This window comes from Alosa alosa, chromosome 14 (genome assembly GCF_017589495.1).
Source record: "Alosa alosa isolate M-15738 ecotype Scorff River chromosome 14, AALO_Geno_1.1, whole genome shotgun sequence".
NCBI classification, from domain to species: Eukaryota; Metazoa; Chordata; class Actinopteri; order Clupeiformes; family Clupeidae; genus Alosa; species Alosa alosa.
The window spans coordinates 30,238,226-30,263,407 of NC_063202.1; the positions used below are offsets into that span (position 1 = coordinate 30,238,226).

Genomic DNA, 25,182 nt, shown 5'->3' on the forward strand with positions numbered 1-25,182 from the left:
CACAAAACTTGGCCTCGGCAGGAGTGCAGCCTCTCGTCACAGTGCTCTAAGCACACAACATCATTTACAGCCAGGAACATAACGCGTTGGTGCAAGACTGGATTTAAAGTTCTGCTGTTGATTACAGAACCACCGAGCATCCCAGGATATTCGTCAGGATGCCAAAACAAATGATTTAATAGTCACACTTGAGTGTAATCTACCAGCCAAAACACCCACTTTAACCTGGGAAACAAATACCTATTAGCACACACTGTAATTTAAATGTACTTCACTGTAAAACACCTGATATTGCATTGGGTACTATGAAAGATGCTGTTGACAAGAAAAAAGAAAAGCCGATTCATTTTCAACATGGAGGTCTACAAGAGGGCCTGGTGCGGTGATGGGATTAGATTCATACTGGTAGGCAAAATATGCCTAAGTCTACATCAACAGTAATTTTTTAAACGTCTGCACAGAGATTCCATCATTGTTCACCTCCGTATAGTGAAAGAGCACAATAATGCACTTCTACAGGCAGACAGATGGCACCAGGCCAGTACATCTTGACTAGAACAAAACAGCTCTGAGGACAGTTGAATGGACGGAAGAGGTGACAGACAGACAGACAGGATAGCAATACACCAATGCAGCACGAATAAAGAGTGCACAGACACAGATGAATGACTCTGCCCACTTCATAGTCAGGCCAGAACAGTGACTCCAGTGTTGACCCTCTTGCCTGCATCGTGGCGCTCAACGGCAGCTTTGTCTGCCTCGCCTCAGCATTCTCAGCCTACAGAACCCGTGCGGTTCTAAACTCTCCATAAACTCTCTCCTACGCCACCTCAATCATCATCTGACATGCATCACATTTGCATCACATCGCTCATTGTTTGGGTCTGGGGGCTCTGGGGCCATTCCAGGTTTTTTTTTTGAGGACACGATGGGGGTGCTGCTGTGGTATTGTTGTGGGACACGGCAGTCAGGCCATCCAAAGACCGGGCTCTGTCTCTGGCTAGCCGCCGTGGGGAAGGCTTGGTGGTTCTCCCCACCGTACCCGATCCCCTCCAGCTGCTCAAACACCGGCCGTAATCGCGCCGGCGAGGAGCCTCAGAGGCCATGGTGAGCTCACCCTGAGCCCCTGGTGATGAGCGCGTTCGTGACACGCTGGTTTCTCTCTCTGCATACGTGCTCAAGCATGTGGTGGAAACATCTGGTGCTTATGTAAGCTCTTCCTGGAATCATCTCAAAGCTGGCTGCTACCTTTAGGATCTGGAGTTCTGTGAACCTGAAGTACAAACGCCGCTGTAATCCTCCTAAGTACTGGGCCCCTAAATCTCTCCCTCACTCTTTAACTCCTCACTCACTCTGTTTTTCCAATGTGCCCTCATGTTCATTTCTACTTCCATTAGCCTAGCTAGCTCCCTGCAGTCCCCGCCACCCAGTGGCCTTGGGACTGTCTAGACCAGCCTCTTTCTGTCTTTCTCTCTCCAGCCCTGTCCATCCCTGATGATGTCCAGACATGTTATGGACAAAGACATCAGTGCTGGCTCTCGTTTATGAGGCGGTCTGCTGGTGTAATCCACTCCAGCTGTGGCACAGAACCCCAATAAATCCACAACCTAGTCTCCCAAAACAGAACAACCAGCTTACAAGGTGAAGAAAGGGAGAGGGCAGACCATCCCGAGAACAAAGGAATGGACAGAGAGAGAGAGAGAGAAAGAAAGAGGGAGAAAGACCCCGATAAGCGATGGCTAAATCTTATTCATTGGACAGAGGGCTGAGGAAGGCGAGGATTAAGAGGTTCATGAGACTCTGTCATGAAGCTCACAGCCACGTCGGGGAGGGCTCTCAGAGAGAGAGAGCATGCATTTAGCCTCCAGTGAGCTGCCAGGCTCCCAACCCATCTCCTGATGGGCCCACTTATTACATTACCACCCAGGATTGAGTGCACATTATGCATGCAGAGACTGGCCAGAGTATTAACTGCAGGGCAGGGAACACAGTAAGAGGGGAAGTAAAGTGAGGGAATGAGAAAAGACTGGAAGAGAGAGAGAGAGAGAGAGAGAGAGAGAGAGAGAGAAAGACGGGGGGATTGGAGTGAGACCAAGATAGAGACAGGTTAAGTGTGTCCCCTCTGGCCCACCGTAGGTCGATGCTCTTGAGGTGGCTCATCCTGGCCAGGGCGCTGAGCATCAGTGTCTCCACCTTGTTGCCGGCCATGGCCAGCCTGTCGACGGCGGTCAGCTTCTCCAGCACAGCGGGGACGTGGGGGAAGTCGTTGAAGGAGAGGCTCAGGCTGCAGAGCTGTGTCAGGCCACCCATCTCCTCTGGCAGGGAGCTCAGGTGATTGCCATCCAGGGAGAGGGTCTGCAGGCTTAGGAAATACACAGTGCACAAAACACACAGGTCAGTATACAGCCATTTATCATACTGTTTAATCATCCACGCAGGAGAGCAGGAGATGTGTTTAAACATTAACAGTGCAGTAGCACATGTGAAATCCATTCAGCGGCGTTGTCATGGTGGAGGCCCCTGCTGTTCTGATCCGACCCAACTGGGAGCGCTAAAGCTGGGCTGTGTTTAAAGCTTGATTTCACCTGACTGCTTGACAAAAACAGCTGACCTTTATTGCATTTGCATTTCAGTGGCTAAATTAGAGAGAGTGTGCAGAAAGAGCCTGAACGGGGGGATGTGAGGGCCCTTGCATGGAATGAATAAATTATGAAATAAATAAATACTCAGGCAGTAGTTGGAGCGGGTCAGAGTCTGGCGAAATCCAGATGACTCCACGGCATAAAATGTCTCCTCATCAGTAGGCAAATGAAGTCATTATTCAACACCTTTATCATCTCCATTATCATACACTGGCATTTCCCTCACCCACAGGGAGAGAGCACTGCTCCAGACCTGTCTTATGACAGAGAAAGGAGTTAACAAGACCAAGAGGAGCGGAAAAGTGGAAAATCCAACATGCTCAAATGCGAGGAAGGAGGGAGGGAGGGAGGGATGGAGGGAGAGAGGGGCTGTCACCTGAGAGGACTGATTTCACCTTAGCCTTGGCTGGCCTTGCTTTTCTGTTCTACTAATGACTGTCCTTGAAGCAGCCAGCATATACCTCTCTCCTTGGACCTTGCACACGTATGAGTGTTTAAACTGCACTATGTTGAAGTGAAGCGTGACTTTCCCCCAGGGCCTACTAAGTGGGGCTATGGTGTATGTTCCGTGGTGTGGAGTTGTGCTCATGATGAGGTGTGTGTTTTTGTGTGTGTGTGTGTCATACCTCTGGAGGTTGCTGATGCGCTCCGGCACCGTGTGGAGGCCGTTGCAGGACAGGTTGAGCTCGGTCAGGGTCAGGATCTCACACACGGACTCGGGGAACACACCCAGGCGGTTGTGCGAGAGATTGAGGCTCTTGAGCTGGGAAAATCTGTGGGAAAGAAAACACGAAGCACAAAGAATGAATAGGTGATATATTGACAGGGTGGTAAAACCAGTTCATGCTTCCTCTTTTCTGACACGCGCACATGGGGGAACACATTATGAATGCTGGTGGTTTCTATCAGGTAACCTGTCTCAGGGCAAATGTGCAAGGGCATGCAGCCGTGTTCTCAGTAATTGGTCCGGTGGCTCTGGCGACCTCGTTACAATGGGCCACTGACATTTTCACAGTTCTCTTCACGGATGGGTGACTAACGCTGCCTTAGACTAGCGAACCAAGACCCAGAGCAGCCCACACACACACACACACACACACACACACACAAAGTCCTACATGATCCAACTGACACCTACACATAATCTCTCACCAAACTGGTGATGTACACAGCCTTTCATTCTGCACAAAGCCTGTAGCCAGCAGCTACACGCCTGTACAGACCAGAGTCTTGAGCCTGAGAACCTTGCCAAGCGATCGGTACCCCCAACACACACACACACAGACAGACACACCAGAGCAGCTCGGCCCCTTTCCTCTGCACCATCTCTGTGGCTCGCTTGTGGCTGAGGGCTGGGTAAGTGGATGGTAATGAATGTAGCCATGCAGAAGAAATAAGCGGTAATGGCCCCCCTCCTCCCTCCACACCACACACACACACACACACACACACACACCTTCCCCCTGTCAGCCTGTCCACCGCCCCTCTCCCTAGCATCCTGTCAGCCATGGAGGTGGCTGGCCAGCCTGAGTCACAGCATATGTTTGAGTTCAGACCGTATCCTCCCCTGCCTCTCCCAGGCACTCCGCCCCGCACCCTGCCCCCCCCCACCCCCAACCAGCAGACCACAGTGCCTACGACAGGGGCTTACTAAATATACTGCCATGGTGGAGGGAGCGAGAGACAGAGTATGGAGGGAGGGAGAGAGAGAGAAAGAGAGAGAACTGACGTGAGAGAGGTAGGGAAAACAATAGAGAGAGCATGAGAGAGAGACAGACAAGCAGAAAAAATGAGGTTGACAGTTGCGAAGAAAAAGAGAGACTGAGTGAAAAACTGAGGGAGAAAGGGATGGATGGGGCAAAGAGAATGCACTGAGAAGGAGAGAAATATGACAAAAGAGAGCCACAGGGAAATGGAGAAGGATGGGAGGGCAGAGAGAGAGAGAGAGAGAGAGAGAGAGGGAGGGAGGGCCAGGCGGAAGGGGAGAGTGAGAGCAGGCGAGGTGTAACGATGTGTAAAATCACTCCGTGTCTGTCAGAAGGAGTTCCTCACTCGTGTGCCCTCTGCTCAGCCCATATCTCTCCCTCCCTCTCTCTCTCTCTCTCATCTCTCCTCCTCTCTTTCTCCCTCCCTCTCTCTTCTCTATCTCTCTCTCTCCCTCCCTCTCTCTCTCCTCATCTCTCCTCCTCTCTCTCCCTCCCTCTCTTACTCCTCTATCTCTCCTCCTCTTTCTCTCTCCTCTCTCTTCCTCTCTCTCCCCCTCCATCTCTCATTCCTCTATCTCTCCTCCTCTCTCTTTCTCCCTCACTCTCTCCCTCTCACACACATACAAACAACCCACTTATGGCTCAGCTTTGCTCTAATGACGGCCTTGCAACAATAACACGCTACGGCTAGTTGATGATTAACATTTAATAGCGTCGTCTCTCTTGTGCGGATGCCCACTTACGACTCGTTTTTAATAGGTCCTGTTTGCATGCGGGCGTGGCGCTAAGTGTCTCTGCTGACCCACGGAGGAGAAGGACACTGCCCTGCTCTGCCTGGGCCTCCTCCATTAGGACAAGCACAAACACTCTGAGCGAGTGACCGCAGAGGGTCCACCCAGAGCTCCGAACATTAGGGCCGAGCGCCAGCCTGAGCGGCTGCCTGATCCCTCTTACGCAAGGCGCAGCCGAGCAAACACATCACGTTCCGAAATCTTAGCAACGTACACAACATTACGCAAGACGGGAGCGTGGTGCTCTGCGTGTCTCTGTCGACGCATTCAGCGGTGCGTGTCGTGGATGTGTGTCAGACTGTCAAAGCTTGTTTTGTTCATGTTTGGTCAGAGCTGGGGACCCATTCCCAATCAACAGGATGCTATTGTGTGCTTACTCGGCTCGGTTATTCGGTTCACGCGCACACACAGCAGTGTGCATGAAAAAGATCCCCTGAGGGATGCAGCTTTTTTCTTATTCACACTCCCCCTGCACCTTTGCAGACACACTCTCTGCTCAAGCTACCGCAGAACATGTCCAAGAAAGGAGCCCTCACTTGAATGACGGGCACATGTAGTATCGGTACAAATAAATTCCTCTCCCCAGGGTGTCTTACTTCATATGCGTGAGCAACACAGTAAACTTCATGTTGTATCGATGTAGCATCCTAGCCTGTCTATGGGGAACAGAGTGGATGTAGTGGGTAGTTGAGATCCAAGCACAAACATCGGTGGATCAACTCAACGCTCCCACATGCCATAGCTATAGTTCATGCACCAGACATATTGCTTGTTCCCAGATTTTGCACTTTGCCCGTGGTCTAAATCTGGACCATGTATCTAACCATCTTTACTTCTGACTCCCTGGACACATCCACAAGAACGTAGTGGGCATGCAGATACAGGCAGTGCTTGGGCCAGTGTGAACTGCCCTTACCTAGTTAAGTTGAGCAGGCCTCCCGGCCCCTCCAGCCTCATGAAGTTGTGCCGTAGATTGAGATGTGTGATGTCCTGGCTGTAGAACAGGTACTCCGGCACCTCCTCCAGGCTGTAGCAAGACAGGTCAACCAGGCTAATGGTCTGAGACACCACCTGGAGGATGGGCAAGATACACACACACACACACATGCACAAACACACACACACACACACACAAACACACAAACGCATGCATGCACACGCACACACACACGCACACGCACACGCACACGCACACGCACACACACACAAACACAATGACTTAGGATTAATAGGTGAGCAACAAACATGTGAGGTCATGTTAATGTCTGTCCGTCCATTTGGTCGACTGAAATGGACCATGATGAGTCAATGATTCTCAGGGACTTTTCCAGGAAAGGCTTCATATGTGATTACTGCTCATAAATGCCCAGTCATTCACACATAAGTAAGAGTGGCATGAGTGAAACAGTAGCTGTTGATGTCCATGCAATCATCAGCCAGCGGTCCAGACTAGAAGCCATGTGAGGACCCTGTGATCTACACTCAGTCAAAAGAGGCTGACTAACCCTCTTTTTATTAGAAACCTGTACAAGTGTGTGTGTATGTGTGTGTGTGTGTGTGTGTGTGTGTGTGTGTGTGTGTGTGTGTATGTGTGTCCATATCTGTAGGTCTCATTTCCATTTACTGTGCACAGTACCGGTACATGGAACAGTCAAGACAATGATTTCCAGCATGTTTCTTTCAAAGTTTCCATTCAAGGTTTAAAGGATACTCCTGTATTTGACAAAAGCTGCCCCCCCCTCCCCCCCCAGCATCTCCCTCCTACTTCGATGTTGATTTCTATATGAAGACACCTACAACAGCAAATACACCTCCTTTTAGCTGCAATTTCTCAGTGGTTGAAGCAGTGACATCAGCTCTGCTGAGATTATCTAGGAGAACACAGCCGCTTACTGTGGCAGACTCCGGCAGATCACTGAGGCGTGCTGCTGTTGCATCACAGCCTCTCTGGCCTGCGCACTGGAGGCTCTGTGGCGCTTTGTGAACACTGTACGGCTTTGAAGTCGGCCAGCGGAGAGGCGGAAACGGGCCGCAGTTCACACAAACACCCAGTTGTTTTTCTTCCATGAGCAGTAAGACTGACCAAGAGATAAGAGGAAGTGAGAGAGAGAGAGAGGAGAGGGGGGGACTAAGAGGTCCGAAAATGTATTTGTTATTAAGAAGCAGAAGGTGGGATGAAAGAGAGTGGAAAAAGGAGAAAAATGGAGAGAGAGAGAGAGTGACAAGAGAGGCAGGTAGACAAATAGAAAAGAATCAAGAAATATGTAGTAAGGGGATGCAGAGAGGGAGAGAGAGAGAGCGAGGGCGAGACTGCAGGGGAGCAATGAGTGCTGCGTGCTGTATGTTTGAGGGAGTAAGGGGATGGAGAGGGAGAGAGAGAGAGAGAGAGAGAGAGAGAGAGAGAGAGAGGAAGGAGGGAGACTGCAGGGTAGCTGTGAGTGCTGTGTGTCAGGGCGTGGACAGGCTGAGCCGAGCAGAGCTGCAGTCAGACAGCTTCATCACAAACTCACTCAGTCCATCTCCACAGCTCACAGCACACCAGTGGCCAACAGTAGTGGCTGCAGCCCCCCCAACACACACACACATACACTTCTCTTTCTTAACTGCCTTAAACATGCTATAATGCCATCTTCTGTATTGATGTCACACCCCCCATATTCCACTGCTTACACATTAATCTACATTTTCTGATTAAGCAGATTCCCCAGCTTCATGCCATGCAAATGTTGCCAAAATCTATCTAAACAGGCAATCCAAATGAGAGCACTGTGTATGTTTCCAAATATAAATTGCTACCACTAGCAAAGTAACGTGTGAGTAAAGCATGATCACAGGGTCTGATATTTACAACACATTAACACTTCTCCTTTTCAAAGCAGAAACCTCTCTGTGCTGCTGGAAGCTGAAGTGACCTGCAGAAGGCCCTTGCTAGCCCAATGAACCTCCCAGTGCAGCAGAGGCAGAGGCAGAGGCCCAGCCTACATTTACAAAGTCATCTTCTCCAAGGCTCCATTCCTTCCCACACACACACACAAACACACAACCCTCCCACCACGCACAGAGGATGCAAAAACACCCACCCACAAGCAGAACTAAAAGAGAAGGGCACATGACTCATGCATGATGGACTGGCATGTGCCCCCCTTCTCTCCACAACCTCTGTCTCTCCAAATAACCGTTCTGCTCTTGTCTGTGTAACGTTGTCCCCCTCCCTGATGCCATCATGCCCCATCTTTGGTGCCTCCTTCCTCCACCTCGTCTGTGGCTGCGGGTCTCTCTACTCTGTCTGCCCAGCCCCTGACTCACCAGCATCGCCATGATAATTGGCTCTTCAGTATTTGTCCTCTCCTGGGTCTCTCTCTCTCCCTCCCTCTCTCTCTCTCTCCCTCCCTCTCTCTTTCTCTCTCTCTCTCTCTCTCATGCCTCAGCTGAGGCATTCACATGCATTCAGAGCTTGTTAGGGCCGAGAGGAGGAGGTGAAGGAGAGGGGGAAAGGGACGGATGGAGGGTTGGGGAGAGAGGGAGGGATGGAGGGGAATGTAATTCATTACCCAATCAGAGACACAGGAACATGACTAGAACAGAGAGGACGTGGAGGGAGAGAGGGAAGATAAGCCATTAGCTGTGTCCCTCCCTCCACCCCTCACACACACTCTCTCTCCCTCTCTTTCTCAATCAATGTGCAAGACAATCACCCACCCACCCACGCACACACACTCACACACCCACACACACACACACACACACACACACACACACACACACACACACACACTCACACACACACACACACACACACACACACACACACACTGTCAGTGAAGAAAGCACTTTCCAAACTTCAGGTGAAGTTGGTGTTAAGCCAAAGCTGTCCTCTATAGGAGGTCCAATTGTGGACAACACAAGCAATCAACAACTGCCCCCAGTCTCTCCTCCTCTCCATCCTCTCCCTCCCTCTCTCTTTCTTTCTTTCTTTCTTTCTCTCCCTCCCTCTCTCTCTCTCTCCTCCTCTCCCTCCCACTCCCTCCCTCTCTCTTTCTCCTTCTCTCCCTCCCTCCATTTTATTTCCCCTAATGAGATAAGATAAGATGGAGGTGAGAGGTGAGTGGGTGTCGTACGCGGGCAGCTGGGTGTGTGGGCGGGCTTACCTTCGATGCCTGCCGATGCCACCGCTGGTAGTCTGCCAGCGTGTCAAAGTTCACAAAATAGGCCTGTGCCTGTGGCCCCGCCGAGCTGAACATCAGACAGTGCTGTCGTCTTTTCACCTCCTCCACCTAAACACACACACGCACACACGCAAGCACGCAAGCACGCGCACGCACACACACACACATATATATACACACACGCACGCACGCATGCACACGCACATATACACGCACACACACACGCACGCACGCACGCACGCACGCACACGCACACACACACACACACACACACCCACGCACGCATACAGACAAATGCCACAAGGTTGGCTGAAATGACACTGGAAGTTCAAGTGGTTCAAAACAAAAATAAAGGATTCAAAGGTTGAACATAAACTCTGAATAGAGAGACAATCTCAATTTCTCAAAACGTGCAATTGATAGATTTCATTCTTCTACTGTAGGCTAATGTATGTGGCATTAAATATAAGTGTTACATTTCTATCCTAGTCTGGTGTTTTTGTGTGCAAAACATGTTTATGATGGATCTTCATGTTTGTATTCATATTGCTCGGATGTGTGTGTGTGTGTGTGTGTGTGTGTGTGTGTGTGTGTGTGTGTGTGTGTGTGTGTGTGTGTGACTACACATGAGTGTTCTTGTGTGCAGCTGTGTTGTTGTATCTGCTCTGGAGCCGGGGCAGGCTCTGACCCCGCGTGTGAGTAGTGGATGGAGAACAGAGAGAAGAGAGGAACCCCCGTGCACCCATCCACCCACCCACGTCCCCCACCCCTCGCCTCCAGCCCACGTGTGCCCCCTCTGGCCCCCTGCCCCCCCTCACCTTGCCCCCCACCAGGGGGAGGATGTGCATCTTGCCGGTGAGGGAGTCTTTGACAGAGGCCACGATGAGGCAGGTGCCGCACAGGATGACCTGCCGCTCCGCCCACTTGTGCAGCTGCGTCTTGCCTTTGCGCACACTGAACACACCCTTCAGCAGCGTCCGCTCCTGCTGGTCCACGTTCACTGGACGCTCTGAGGGGGTGTACAGATGTGTGTGTACACACACACACACACACACACACATACATACAAATAAATAAACAAACAAACAGTACAACAGTTTGGTCAGAAAGTAGTTCAAGCTGCAAGCTGACACATGTGTGCACACGCACTAGGGCCAGCAACTAACGATTATTTTCACAGTCGATTAATCTGTTGATTATTTTCTCGATTAGCTGATTAGTTGTTTGATTGATAAAATACATTAACACAAATGTTGATCATCTGTTTCCCAAATGTTGATCATAATAAGCCCAAAATGATGTCCTCAAATACCCTGTTCTGTTCAAACAGCAAATATATTCAATTTACCATCATTGAAGAGTAAGTAAAGCTGGAAATATTCAAGTTATTTGAAGCTATAATCAGAGAATTTTGAAGTATTTTCCTTTAAAATGGCACAAACTGACTAACTGATTACCAAAATAGTTGCTGATTTTAAACTGACAAGTAACTGTTAAAAACAGCACTCACCGACGCACTTATTCTTACTGTACTCTAATGTTCTTTTAAACTGTCCTAAAATGGTGAGAATTGTTCTAAAACTTACTGTTTACCATGTTGTTAGTCGCTTTGGTTAAAAAGCGTCAGCCAAATGTAATGTAATGTAATTCAATAACTGACAACTTATCGAATAAACACTTAATTTTGCTGTCCTAAAACACACACAAAACAAAGAAACATACACAATAAACTCTGTGTATGTGCCTAGAGATAAAGCAGGGTATTGACTGTTGATACACACAAAGTACACTTAGTACAGTCAATGAGACATGCCATTGAAACTGTTGACTCCTATATTATGGTGTATGGTTTACAAAACCACTTAGAGACACACACATCCAGCCCATGATAGGCATACAACATCTAGACCCACGTTTGCTCACACAAAGTGGTCTGGAAACAGAAAACCTCCCCCATGGGGTGAGGGACACAATTTGAATAGAACGTGTACACACTCACACTCACACACAGACACACACACACACACACACACACACACACAAGCTAATTAATACCATATGCAGTGTGCACCAGGGGCTTGCTCAGTAGGGGAGGAGGGGTATACACAGCCTGCCAGCAAATGATGTCACCTGCACTGGTCAGCTCACGGTGACACAAACCCCTTGCGCTGTCATCAAGGTCTGTGCATATGTGTGTGTGTGTGTATGCGCGTGTGTCGGGGGGTGTATGTGTGTATGTGTAATCAGATACAGGTCAATCGGCTTCGAGCAGCCTAAGAAAAGGATGGACAATCTTCAACTGGCCTGCAAGTGATAACATCATGAGCACCTCATAGGCCCCCACACCCCATTTCTTAATCTCACTGCACAAAGCAGGGGCAAAGCTCCTGCTCTGAGAGTCTTTTAGATGCACAGCCAGAGCGGATTGCTCCCTTGGACAGGGTTTTACTGCCTGGTTACATCATGCCCCTTGTGTGTGTGACAACATTGTTAGGCGGGTTCAGCCTCTAGTCAGAGATGCGTGCGTCTGAGTGTGTCTGTCTGACATGTCTGTTTTATCAGAGCAACACCGAAAGGAGCTCGAGAGTGCTCAGTGCCGTTTTCTCTATTGGCCGTTACGGTTACGATGCACAGTATAGGCTATAGGAGGTCAGTCTAGGTCACTTAAAGAATAGCCTACCCATGCTGCTCTGATTGTGTTCAAGAGGGAAGTGCTCAGAGAAGTGCAAATCTTTTATGTTTGTGAACAGGCACTTCTTCCTAATCCCTGCTCAAATACTGAAGTAAATATTACAGAGAAACTCCAAAAGTATCTCAGTATAATCTTACTCCCCCAAACACACACCTCTACACACTCTCTCTCTCTCTCTCACACACACACACACACACACACACACACACACACACACACACACACACACACGTACGTTGTGGTGGGGTGAAGTGAGATTGTGGACTCTCTCAAGTGATGGCCTAACCCAGATGCATCAGTCATGGTGAGGAATGAGCCAGGGCTTTTGTCACATTAAACTCCCCTCTTTCAATCTAATTATGTTTGGAGCTTCAGCTGGGACTCTGAAGGACACATCAAACAGGGGGGCCGCCTGCGCCAACACCCAAAGTACACTCAGGTTAATTGCCAGTCTTAGAAGCACAAAGGACGCTCAGTTGCACGTACCACAGACAGACAGACACACACACGCACACACACACACACACACACACACACACACACACACACTTTCATTTCTTTCCTATGGTGAATTTCATCACATAAGATATGGTGTGATATGGGTCTTGTTAATAGCTCATATCAGACTCCCAGGAGCTGACATATCGACCGTCTGCGATCTGCTCTCCCGACTCGGACTCAGGGAGGTGGGGGGGAGGGGGGCAGGGTGGAGGAGAGGCGTGGCGGGCGGTGAGAAGGTGCCAGGCAGCCGTTTGTCTCTCGCATGCCACGGCTGTCTGGGGGCGCTACGAGGAGCTGGAGAGCGATGAAGAGGGATGGCTGACCCGTCGGCCTCTGGTGCGCATTCGAGAGGATCTCACGGCCCCACTGCTGCCCATCTCGGTCTCTGCTTTTCCACTATGAGGGCATGTGTGACTGTGTGACAGTGTGTGTGTGTGTGTGTGTGTGTGCTAGACTGTGTGAGGGCTAACGACATGCAGTACCAAAGACAAGGCCTCAGGGCAGTACAGGGAGACTGGACAGCCTACTAGGCTGTGTGATAATACAATCATTGTTATGAATCAGTAACCATCAGACAGTCACACTGCCAGAAAGACATGCAGAATGGATAATCATTCTCTTTTAGCACAGTATAGAGAGATGAACCAATCTATGAGGAAAACAAAACTTTTCCCTTATAGTTTTATAGAGTTTTTCTTTTTTCCCTTTTATTATAGTTAGACCCTGGATTTCACGAGAACAATACAGCAATGACTAAAAGGAATAATTCTTATCAGCCTCTTTGGCACAAAGCTCAAAGACAATCTCCAAAAGCTTTCAGCAAAAGACAGCAGCACTGTGTCCGTTATCATCAACTATTTTTGAAATGGATTTAACATGAAAAATATGTTTTTAAGAAATGTGTAAGCTCTTCAGCCATTTAAACAGTAGTGGCAGCACTAGACGTGCGTATTCCCTGAGCTCAGAGCATGCAGGAGCTCTGAAAGAGAATCAAGGACAACAGCCTTTTACTTTTCAGCTATTTATACACACACATTACGCAGCGTATAAAAAAAAAAAGAGTCCTTGAAATCAAATTTACGTCCTTGACCTTTTTGACTATCCTGAAGGATGTCAACAAGCATTTCTAAATTGGACATCCCCCTGGACGCCCCAGTCTGAGTAAGTAGGGGAGGGGAGGGGAGGGGAGGGGAGGGTTGGGCCAGGCTGTGCCAGGCTGACGGAGAGATGAAGTAATTGCTGTAACTCAGCAGAGGAAGCCCCCTGGGCCAGGATGGAGAGCCCTCTGCCTTGGAGATACTGCCAACCGATTGGGCATTGATCTTCAGACCTGTGCCAAAGAAACCCCACATTCATTCATGTATTTGGTGAATGGGGGTTGTTTGCTACAAGTAATTGCTTTACCTGTGATATAAACATGGCTGGCCACACACAGGTGATATAAACATGGCTGGCCACACGCATATGCAGGTAGGGTGAGGCCAAAAAAACAACAACAAAAAATAACCATATGGAGTTCCTCAAAACAGTAGTTTGAGAAACTCAGCCAAAGGAATGACCCTTTATTGACTTTTTTAAAGGAGAATTCCGGTGTGATTTTGACCTAAAGTGTTTTGAAACATGATACCGAGTGTGAACGAATGTCTCATAGCCCATCTCGGCTTGTCCCCTGCACTCCAAAATCTGGCGCTAGTTAGCCGATGCTACCAACAGCTTTTTCAATAGTGGTGCTTTGGCATCGGGCTAGCCATGCAAATAAATCACTGTTTTACACCCATTTACGAGGCTCAATGTATCTCCACACTTCATTGGTAGACTTCCGAGGGCCCTGACATTTAAAACGAGACATTGAAAACTTTGAAAAAGCACTGGTAGTTTACTTACAAGACGATTTATACAGACAGTATCTTCACGAAGTTTAGCGTTTGCAGCCATCTTGAATTTAGTCACGATAAGTCGAGCAACGAGTAAGAATGAACAGGTATGATAAGGGATCAGATTCCAAAAATAATTCAGTGGAAATGCATGGATTCCAGTTGCGAAAGCCGAAGCACCACTATTGAAAAAGCTGTTGGTAGCATCGGCTAACTAGCGCCAGATTTTGGAGTGCAGGGGACAAGCCGAGATGGGCTATGAGACATATGTTCACACTCGGTATCATGTTTCAATACACTTTAGGTCAATATCACACCGGAATTCTCCTTTAAGGTTTTAGCCATTAGCTAAGTTAAATGTGCCTATAAATATAAAAAAACACAAATATCTTTGGCCACCGCTCAATAAATAAGTATGAAATGCAGCCACAGCCCCTGGCAGTGACACTCTTCCAGAGAGTTCTGGAACACAGGTGCTGGTGGCCTGATTATACAGTATCCAAGCAGGGCTCAGAGTGACACAGACGGCGGCTACGGTGACACAGCGTTTAGGGTGACACCGTCGGCATCTGCTCGAGTGTTTGGCACTGCGGCGGTAGAGGCCCGGATGTGAGGTGAGCAGGACCAGGACCAGGCCCTGCAGCCACAGCAAGAGAGGGAGAGAGAGAGAGAGAGAGAGAGAGAGAGAGAGAGAGAGAGAGAGAGAGAGAGAGAGAGAGAGAGAGAGAGAGAGAGAGAGAGGACTAATAGAGGGACAGAGAGAGAGAGGGCATGTCTAATTGGGTTCCCGGCTGGCACGGCCACCCGGACTTCCACTACAGAGAGCCTGCCAAAACCGCAACGACAAGTGACGGATCACAGAATCTCCTCGCTGACCTCCCTCCCTCCCTTCTCCTCCTCTACCCTCTCCTTCCCCATACCGCAAACTCTCTCTCTCTCTTCTATTCTCCCTCCCTCCCTCCCTCCCTCCTTCCACGCTTCAGCTCAGCCCTGGTGCGCTGGTGACAGCAGTGCTTGGCTGGGTTACCGAGGTGAGGTCTTACTAAGAGGGGCACTGCTCCATGACGGCGTTAATCAGGCTGGAAATGACCTGAATGAAAACGAAGGCTTTCACCCCCATGAACAGGAATAGGACTGTGTGCTCTGGCTGTTGAGGGGCTGAGAGAGGAACACTTAAGTGTGAATTTGAATCATGTTACTAAATATAGGAGTACCTCAGCGGAAACATGCTGAGATTGTGTGAAAGTGACGTGTTGTGTGTTGTCCCTATCATGTGGACACTAAGTCTGTGACAAATAGTGGTAAAATTGCAAGGAGCAGCATTTCATTTGCAGTGCAGTCACAGGGTTCATTAGAGCCAAATGACACTTTGCTATCAGAGACATCCTCACCAAAGCCTGGTGGAGCATAAGATGCCTACAGTAGTCATCATCCATGCACTCTGTTAAGCAGAGACTGCATCATTTTCTCAGGCTACAGTATAACTTCATGTAGCAGAGCAAATGCTTTTTTCTTTTCTCCGGTCTACTGTCCATACAAATCCAATACAGCAAACAGAAAAATGGAGCGAGAGAGGCACTGAAGAAAAACATAGAGGGCCCTCTTTAAAAGAGAGAGAGAAAAAAACAACACTTTCATATTTTCTTTCTCCTATGGAATTTGAAGTCCTCCCGAGTCCAAACGGATCTTCTTTTAGCAGCTGGCTCTCCGCTGGCTCCAGACGGCCGATGCCCTGAGATGATTTGACTCCCATGGGGAGCAGCCTGACTGGAGACTCCTCAGGATTGACAGTAATGAATAGCGGAGCATGTTTGAATGGGGTGAGATTGCGGAGATTAGGCCGGACGCTCAGGGGAGAGTGGAAGGGGGGGGGGTAACAGTCTCTACTTCCAGACCAGGGCTCAGAGCCGCTTGCCATTTCAGCAATAATAAACACATTATATAAAGACCCCCTTCAGTGACAGACTTATCAGCCCTTCATAAGCCATGGCTGCTTTTGAGGCAATCCAATCAAGCTTCAAACGGACCCCGATTTCCTGTCACGGGTCAGGACAGACATGCCTAAGACCCCCCCCTGACCCCTGCGAGATGATCAGGGCACAGCCGAAGAGGTCAATTCAAGCACTTTTAGTCCCCTGGCACAGATATTTCCACAGTCATGGCTGTCAGAGCACCCCCTTCCCCCCTGCTCATCAGCTTGCTCTGCTGGCGCATGACTAGGCTCATAAGTCGCGGGTTAGCATGCTAATGCTAAGACAACAAAAGGCAAACAAGGACGGGCGGCAGAGAGGATTTGAAGAGAGTCTGGTGGTGAATCTACAGCTGCATAATTCACATGGGACTCGAGTCCCCCCCACACACACACACACACACACACACACAGAAAAAAAACGTCTGACCAGTGGTCTTCCCTCTGTTCTTCTCAACCTCCCATCTCTCTCAGGATCTGACCCCACCAACCTCCTCCAACGCAGCGGCACCTCAGCCCACGCTACTGTGCTCTCCATGATGCAGCAGTGGGCCACGCCTTGCGTTAGCAGCCAGCGCTTTCTCTCCCTGGTCTCCCTGCGCCACTCGTCCTGCACTGCACTCTTTATTTAGTTGTCATCTTCTTCTGTGATAAGCTGGGCGCTGGCAGATCAATAACTCATTAGGAGACTAAACCCTGGCCTGGGATGATTTATTTCAGACAGTGTGCAGGGTTGCTGTGGCTTCGGATGAATTCAGAGAGTGTGTGTGTGTGTGTGAATGCATGTGTGTATGAGTATGTGTGTGGGGGACTATGTAATGGGGGAGATGGGGAAGAAATGTGTGGTGACATGCAGGTAAATGCGAGGGGAATGTGAATATGCTTTGGCAAGAGAGCGTTAAAATACAAGCCTGTGGGTGTTATATATGTGTGGCAGTCGTGTGTGTATAAGAATGTGCGTGTGTGTTTGTGAGAGACAGAGAGAGAGAGTGCATGTGTGTGTGTTTGGTGCACGTACAGCGGGGGTCCGGTCCCGAGCCAGGGTTGTGTGGAGGCGGGCCAGCAGCACGCCACTGCTCCGCTCTGTGGGGCCCCATGGAGCGGCAGCTGCACTGACTGACCCCTGGTCCCCCGGCCCTGGAGCTGTGTGTGTGTGTGTGTGTGTGTGTGTGTGTGTGTGTGTGTGCTCGCGAGTGTGTTTTCTTAAAGAGCCTCACTTTATTAAGTCAGCATTTATTAAGGTTCTCTACCCGCATGTTTGCTCTCCTCTAATCCTCACGCCATGGCTGGCTCCCCCCCCCCTCTCTCTCTCTCTCCATATATCTTTCAGCGAGGGGCAGGGCTGGACTCAGATTTACAAATTTGTTTGGAGTGAAAACACTGAGGCATAACTGCTTTAATGAACTGCACAACAACATCAACTTTGAAGTTTTTTTTTTTTTTTTGAATGGCATTCTTTGTAAGCAACTTGCAACGTAAAACATGAGCCATCTGAATACTGGTAACGCATGCCTTCAGCATTTAAATTGAGATCATGAACTCTGCATGATTATGAGCTATCAGAAGGCAAACAAGTTACTGCAGCAGGTAATGGCTCTCATCATCTGATGATTATTGTTGCTATAGGAGACATTCAGTGCATTCATAGCCTACAGATTCATTCATAGCCTACAGAGAGGTCCTGTATTATTACTTGCCTTATACTTAGCAGTACAGAGGAGTTGAACTCTGACGAGCCCCATGGGCAGATGTCTTACACGGCATTACTGCATAAAAAATGGGAGAGATTTCAGTGCGGTCATTCCGTCTCTGGAGAGTCAGTGTCACGTCACTGCGCTCTGTCCAGGCACAGCTATCGCTTCCCGCCATCTCACTGAGGCCCTGTCCAGATGCCAGGGGGTGCCAGAGTTGGCTGCAGCGTTCGTTTCTCTGGCCCTCCCGCTTTCCCACGAGCGGACAAAGCCGAGGGGGAAATCTCCCAAGCCCTGGCCAGCTCTGGGGGCCATCGGGCAGCCAGGCTCCCACTGGGGAGAGGACAGGAGGGGAGGGGACTGTCCGTTGACTGGAAATGAGTGAATTGGACATGCCGTGCTGGACTGTGCTGGACAGAGAAATAAAGGCCACTAGGGAAGAGCAGAGACTGCCATGCCGCCACCACCACCTCCCACAGAGACAGCAGAGGGTGTGCGTGTGACAAGCGTTTTCACACAGCCCCTCCCAGTGATTATCACACTGACTGCCCCACACACACATGTTTGAGGGTGACTCGTCAAAAAACACGCACACAGTACAATAGTTTGGTCAGAAAGTAGTTTGTGCAAGCTGACACATGTGTGACACAGGTCCAGCAACTAACGATCATTTTCACAGTCAATTAATCTGTTGATTATTTTCTTGATTAGCTGATTAGTCGTTTGATTGATAAAATACATTAACACAAATGTTGATCATCTGTTTCTCAAATGTTGATCATAATAAGCCCAAAATTATGTCCTCAAATGCCCTGTTCTGTTTAAACACCAAAGATACTCAATTTACCATCATGAAGGAAATTCATGAATTCAAGTTTAAGTTTTTAAGTTATTCAAGTTTAAGAGGCTATAATCAGAGAATTTGAAGTATTTTCCTTCCCTGATGAAATGCACATACATTAATTGCAACACTCCAACATTGAGAGGGGCATTGTCTGTATGCTAAAACCCAATCAGGACCGCTAAGAGGATCATTCAACTTGTCTGGCCAAACCACACACATATACATATACACACACACACACACACACACACACAGCCTGAAGACTGAGTGTGCTAATGTGATACATCTCACCTTCCCTGGCAGGCCACAGAGTAAAGCTTACCCAGGCCAGGCCATCCATCAGGGAAGGAGAGGAGAGGAGGAGAGGAGAGGAGAGGAGAGGAGAGGAGGAGGGAGAGAAGAGAAGAGAAGAGAAGAGAGAGGAGAGGTCACAGCACAGCAGCTGTGATGGATCCAAGCTGGCCAGTCACATAGAGCTGAGCAATGGCCCTCCGTCTCCCTCCCACGCTATCCTCAAGCACCAACACACACACACATACACACACACAAACACCACCACTCCACATCACCAGAGCCACTCCAGCCAGATGAGTTAACACACACACTCACTTGGCCTCCTGCGACAGTCTGTGGTAGAGTGATACAGCTTGCTGACGAGACATCTACACGCACGCGCGCACGCAGGGTTTCTGTATGTATATCAGCGTGTGTGTATGTGCTATAAGAACAGGGTGAGATGTTATGGTAGACGTGTCACCCTCTCACTGAGAGTATCATGTGCTAACCTCTCTCTGCCCCCTTTCCTGCTCTCCTGAGGCCCACACCACTCACACAGGGGGTAGACACTCATGTCCAACAATCCAACCCCACCAAAGCCCCATTACAAACCTCTGACAATACTCTCCCTATATATATATCTTTTTCTATGTCTCTCTCTACCTCTCTCCCCATGTTTCTTTCTCTCTTTCTCAATTCAGTTCAGTTCAATTCAATTCAATTCAATTCTTTATTGACATGAACGTAGCTGTAATGTTACACATAAAAGGACAAATATGTTGAACACAACTGAGAAGTTGTGTTCTCTCTCTCCCCCTATCTTTCCCCACTTTCTATCTCTCCCCCTATCTTTCCCCACTTTCTATCTCTCCCCCTATCTTTCCCCACTTTCTATCTCTCCCTCTATCTTTCCCCACTTTCTCGCTCTCTCTCTCCCTGTCTCTTTGCAAATGAACCTATTAGTGCCTAACCAGAGAGGGTAGTGAAGGTGCAGGCTAATCTCTTTGCTAGGGAAAGGGATGGGGATTTGAATAAGCACAGAACCTCTCCCCTTTCTCCGGCAGACAGACCCATCTGAGCACATAGGAGGAGGCATGAGGCAGCCAGACTCTAATCAGCTCCGGCTCTTTCCAGGAACTTGAGCTGAGGAAGAATCGGGCCAAGAGCTTGATGCCGACTTTGCAACACTAGGTGTTGCGGAGACACATTCGGACTCTGCCCCGGACACTGAAGGACGAATCCAATCACCCAAATGGGCAGCCCTGCAACCCTGAGCGGGGGAAAAGGGAAGGAGAGAGAACAGGGGCTGGGGCTGGGGGAGAGGGGGTGAGCTGAGCACTCACCGCTGTGGAAGCGAATCATGCAGCTGAGGTCGGAGTTGGCGGCCTCCCGCTGGATGCGCAAAGGGTCCTCATAGCCCATGGCTGCCAGGTAGTCATACACCATCTGCAGCGGCCGCTCAGAGGGGTCCAGCCTCCTGCAGACAGACAGAGAGACAGTGATCAGAGAATTACACCCAAATGAGAACACACACACGCACACACACCATTTAAAAGGCAATGCAGAGTTTATGCTAAGCTAAAAGCCAGATTAGCCAAACAGCACAGTTAGCATTAGCCTAATATAAGATAGCTAATCTTGCAAATTGATGTTTTTTGGTGATAACAATTAAAGACATCTTGCTGTAAGAGCTGTTATATAAGTTTTTGACCAAAGCAAAAAAAAAAAAACATAGTGAGTAGCTTCATCTGCATAGTGTGGCTATAGGCTAAATGAGAGAAACCAAAAGGAAACTCACACACACTCCACCCCAACCACACACAATAGGTTTCCTGTACTGCAGTGAGTTTAAGAACTCAACCCAAACCTCAATCAACACATTTAGCTGCACACAAGCATACCAGTTTAAGAGTGGAGGATGAGGGTGTTGTATGTGCAGCATAGAGTATGTGATGATTCAGCTACATGACAGGGAGGCGATTCTCCAACAGCATACTCACACCTTACTGTCTCAAAGTATTTCTGTGGAGATCAAAGCCAATTGCACAGTGCCGCCCGTATACATTAAAGCACTCAATGATACTAAACGGTGATGTACGAACTGGGATTTCCTTGAGGAAGAGCATGATTTGATGATACAGGTCACATTCAGGCGTCTCACCCTCACTCCTCTCAGACCTGTCCAGGCTCATGAGCCTCAGCTCGGCTGCTAGGCTAGCACACTGCCTTCACCTGATTAAGTCATCAACTCGCTCTCCAATGGTTAATCCTGTTAACAGCTTCTATTATTGCCTCAGTGTGTGTGTCTGGGGCAGGGGGGCATAGGGCAGCTGGGGAGGGGGTATCCCAATCAGCCTGTGACTCTCAGCCCTCAGCATGGGCCCAGACAACCAGAACTCATGCCCAACAACACACTAGCATGACCCTCAGACCCCTTGACATGCATTTGAGCATGAAGCAGCAATAATCTGCTGTGCTCATGCCAGTCAAGGATGGCCTCGACCCAGCCCAGTGTGCACAGGCTTTTTCAGGTCATGGTGAATTGGGGAGTTTTCATAGGTTTCTGGCAAAGCTACAGCTCATACTATGTACACCAATGTTCATGCATATTAATGGACTGCACATGATAACCTGTCCTGCTGGTAGAGACATATGAAGAAATAGTGTGACACAGAAACACACACCGACACACCATACACACAACACAGCCATTTGCTGCCCAGAGACACCAGCTGCTCTCTTGAAGTTCTTCTGATGCAACTGGCCCTACAGAGCACACAGCCCAACTCTCTTTACCCCCCCCCCCAACCCCACCCCACACTGGCTGCCTGTGGCCACTGTTGGAGCACTTCCTGAAGACTAATGTGATTTCAGCCATTTCAGCACTCCCGTCACTCGCAAGGGCGAAAAGAGGGGAAACTAAGCATGACTCTGGTCTTCCTTTCAGGGACACCTTCAGAGAGGAGGCTCAGCAGACGCTGCAGAAAGTGGACACTGGAGGCCCCCTCTCCATCAGTGCATGCACAGACACAAGCCAAGCGCCAGGTGCCAACCGGAGGTGCTGTTCATCCGACGCAACATTTTCTGTCAGAATATTTGTCTTTATACGTTCATCCAGCTCATTCAGCTTGTGTGTATTTTCATGCAGTCTAGTCATATATCTGCAGTGACATCAACTGCTTATTCATTTCCACTTTTATTTATTCATGCAGCACTATTATCAACACACACTGTTTTTGGGAGCTTTGAGCTTGCGGCCTAACGGCAGAAAGAGTATATTAATCTGTGTTTCTAGCTGGCTGACTCTGGAGCTTTCCGTCTGTCAGTCGGCTTTGTTTATCTGCTTGTCTGTCTGTCTCTCTCGTCTGGGAGCCACAACTCTGCTCTCAGAGCTGTATCTGTATGCTTCTGCCATGCTAGGCTGCCATGTCAATTTCTTTGGCCCACAGCTCCCACACACACACACACAGACACACACACACACACACACACATACACACCACACACACACGTCATACACATGACGTAAATCCTCTTTTGATATATTTCCAAGAGCATGCAATCAGAGAGAATCAAACAGGAAATATTACTTGCCCTATTTGAATTATAAAATGTCAAGCCTTCGGAACCTTAAGGAGCCGTACAGAATTACACTCCCAAAGGTGACGATGTGGCACATTTCAACAACAGCTTTGACAGCCGTGCTGACATCTTCGCAGCTGAGTAACAGTCAGTAGAGGGAACGTGGCACCAGAATGACACACTTTCATCACCCTAAACCAGTCCTCTTTTATGAGCACTGTGACGACAGAGGCTAAGGCCAGCCTCATGCTAGGAACCACCACAGCTGATGAAAGCTGTTTGGCTTGCTTGCTTGTGTAAAGACTCCATAGATATCACAACTCAACACCTCAGCAGAGAGTCGAGCACACATCAACCATCATAAACCGAACACAAGTCACTTTGGGTTCAAGCAGAAGCCGATATGTGCACAGGCAGGCAAATCAATACAAGAGAATGCGTGCAACACCAGGGCGTGGGATTTGCGGGGAACCTGACAAAGAATGAGACTGGATGCTGGAGATCTTGTTTCTCGTTTTGCTGACATTTTGGCGTGAGTGACCTATTTAATGCATTGCACAGTGCACTGAGCAAAGCATCACACCAAAAATAGTCTAACAGCAAGTAAAAAAGCACTTCCTGGGCTTCATCTAAAGAGCCAAGAAAAGAAAGAGAAAGGGACAGAGAGAGGGGGAGGGAGTGAACATGAGTGAGTGAGGGAGAGAGAGGGAGAGAGGGAGACAGAGAGTGGGTGTAACCAGATTATAGCCTGTCTAAGTGGCATTCTCGCGTGGAGCTCTGGTTTATTCTGGAGACCTGCTGTCACACATAATGTCAGACAGTGGCCATGCCACTCCGCAGGTCAGCCTGTCTCGGCACGACTGTTCCATTACTCCAGGAGCACAGCTCGGCCGCACTGCCCAAAAAGGCCGGCTGGAAAATATCACGCCCAGATGAGACCTGGAGGTGTTGTGGAAAAGAACTGGCCACTCTAAAATAGCCTGAACGGTCTATTTGTTGTTTCGCTTCATCCAAAAATACACTATACACGCTTTTATCCCAAATGGCTTTCGGAAAAATAAAAACAGATGTGCTATCACTGCTTCTTGCTTTAAAGATGCAGTCCGCCATTTGGATTTGGTTTCACAAAAGTTTGTTGATATTTGAACTCAACAGCCAATTACATTACACCCCACCCTTTACTATTCCCCAAGCACAATGTTGATGGGCTGGGATTGTTCTTGACTCGATCCTAGGCGAAGCCACTATGTGTGCGAACAACATAGTTGTTTCTTAGTGCAAATGCAGAATGAGGAGGCCCACAGCTAGAGGACAGTGAGGGGCAATTTCCTTAATCCGACATGAAAGAAGTGTACAGGATTATGATTGTGAACTTTAATGTTGAACTTTTGACCTTAGTATACGTTGTGCCATGCTTCATTCATTTTTCCATAGAGGATACAAGAAGACAACACATTACCACCATTCCATTTATAAGGTGGTTTATCTATGCACCCAAAGTGCTTCACAGTGAAGGGGTGGCACCTCAACCACGACCAATGTAGCATCCACATAGCACACCATATTTATAAAACATCATTGTACATACTGTAACACGTACTAACATATATGACAGGCTGTCTTAATGGGTGTCTGTGTGTGTAATGCGTGAACTACCTGAGCAGGTCTCCATGCAGCTGCAGGTACAGGCCCTGCTGGCAGTCTCTCTGGGCGCACAGCTCCTCCACGGTGGTGCTGGTGGAGCACAGGACCAGCTTGAGGTCGGGCTGCGGGGTGGAGGAGGGGGCCTGGGGGCCGCTGGCTGGGGGCTGGGGCTCGGTGGCCCCGTACAGGCACACACAGCCCCGCTGGGGGTCCCCCTTCAGCCAGTCCCGCTCCCGCGAGCCGAAGCGGTTCTTCCTGGTGACGCAGCCGCGGCTCCCGGCTTCATGTTGCGCTGGACGGACGGACAGACAGACAGACAGACAGACAGACAGACAGACAGACAGACAGACAGACAGACATGGATCATCAGGGTGAGGAATAACAGTCATGCTTGTGAGCTGGTCTTACTTCACCAACAAACCTCTATTATTTACTGTGCCTTGAAATCAATAGACGTCACCATTCAACAGAGATTTGAAAGGTCAAATTAATTATTATTATTTTCTACAAGGCACCTGCCAAAATTGTGGCGATGATGAATGATCAAGCTGTTTAGAGTACCTCTACTGTGACAAATGCCTTGCTGTCAGACGAAGGGCTCCACCCAAAATATTCTAATTCTGTGCTAGAAACCTCTCGGCTTGCCTTCCACCCTAATGTGCCAAGGCCCAAATATTTACACCAGGGCACAAATGCCCTGGTGATTTGTGTGTGTGTGTGTGTGTGCTCCAGGCCCCGAATCTGAGACAGGCAGCCAGGCATCAGGTCATTAGTCAGCCCTGATGAAATCATTCTCCCACGATG

The 25,182-nt window shown here is 48.9% G+C and overlaps 1 protein-coding gene across 1 annotated transcript in view; it reads right to left on the reverse strand.

The window, feature by feature from the left end:
- Positions 1–25,182, reverse strand: part of phlpp2 (PH domain and leucine rich repeat protein phosphatase 2) — a 42,828-nt gene that overhangs the window by 16,179 nt on the left and 1,467 nt on the right. The window contains 8 exon segments of the mRNA XM_048262924.1: positions 2,132–2,362; positions 3,269–3,415; positions 6,056–6,210; positions 9,288–9,413; positions 10,124–10,314; positions 20,496–20,629; positions 24,391–24,658; positions 24,661–24,670. Coding sequence (XP_048118881.1) covers positions 2,132–2,362; positions 3,269–3,415; positions 6,056–6,210; positions 9,288–9,413; positions 10,124–10,314; positions 20,496–20,629; positions 24,391–24,658; positions 24,661–24,670 — 1,262 coding nt within the window.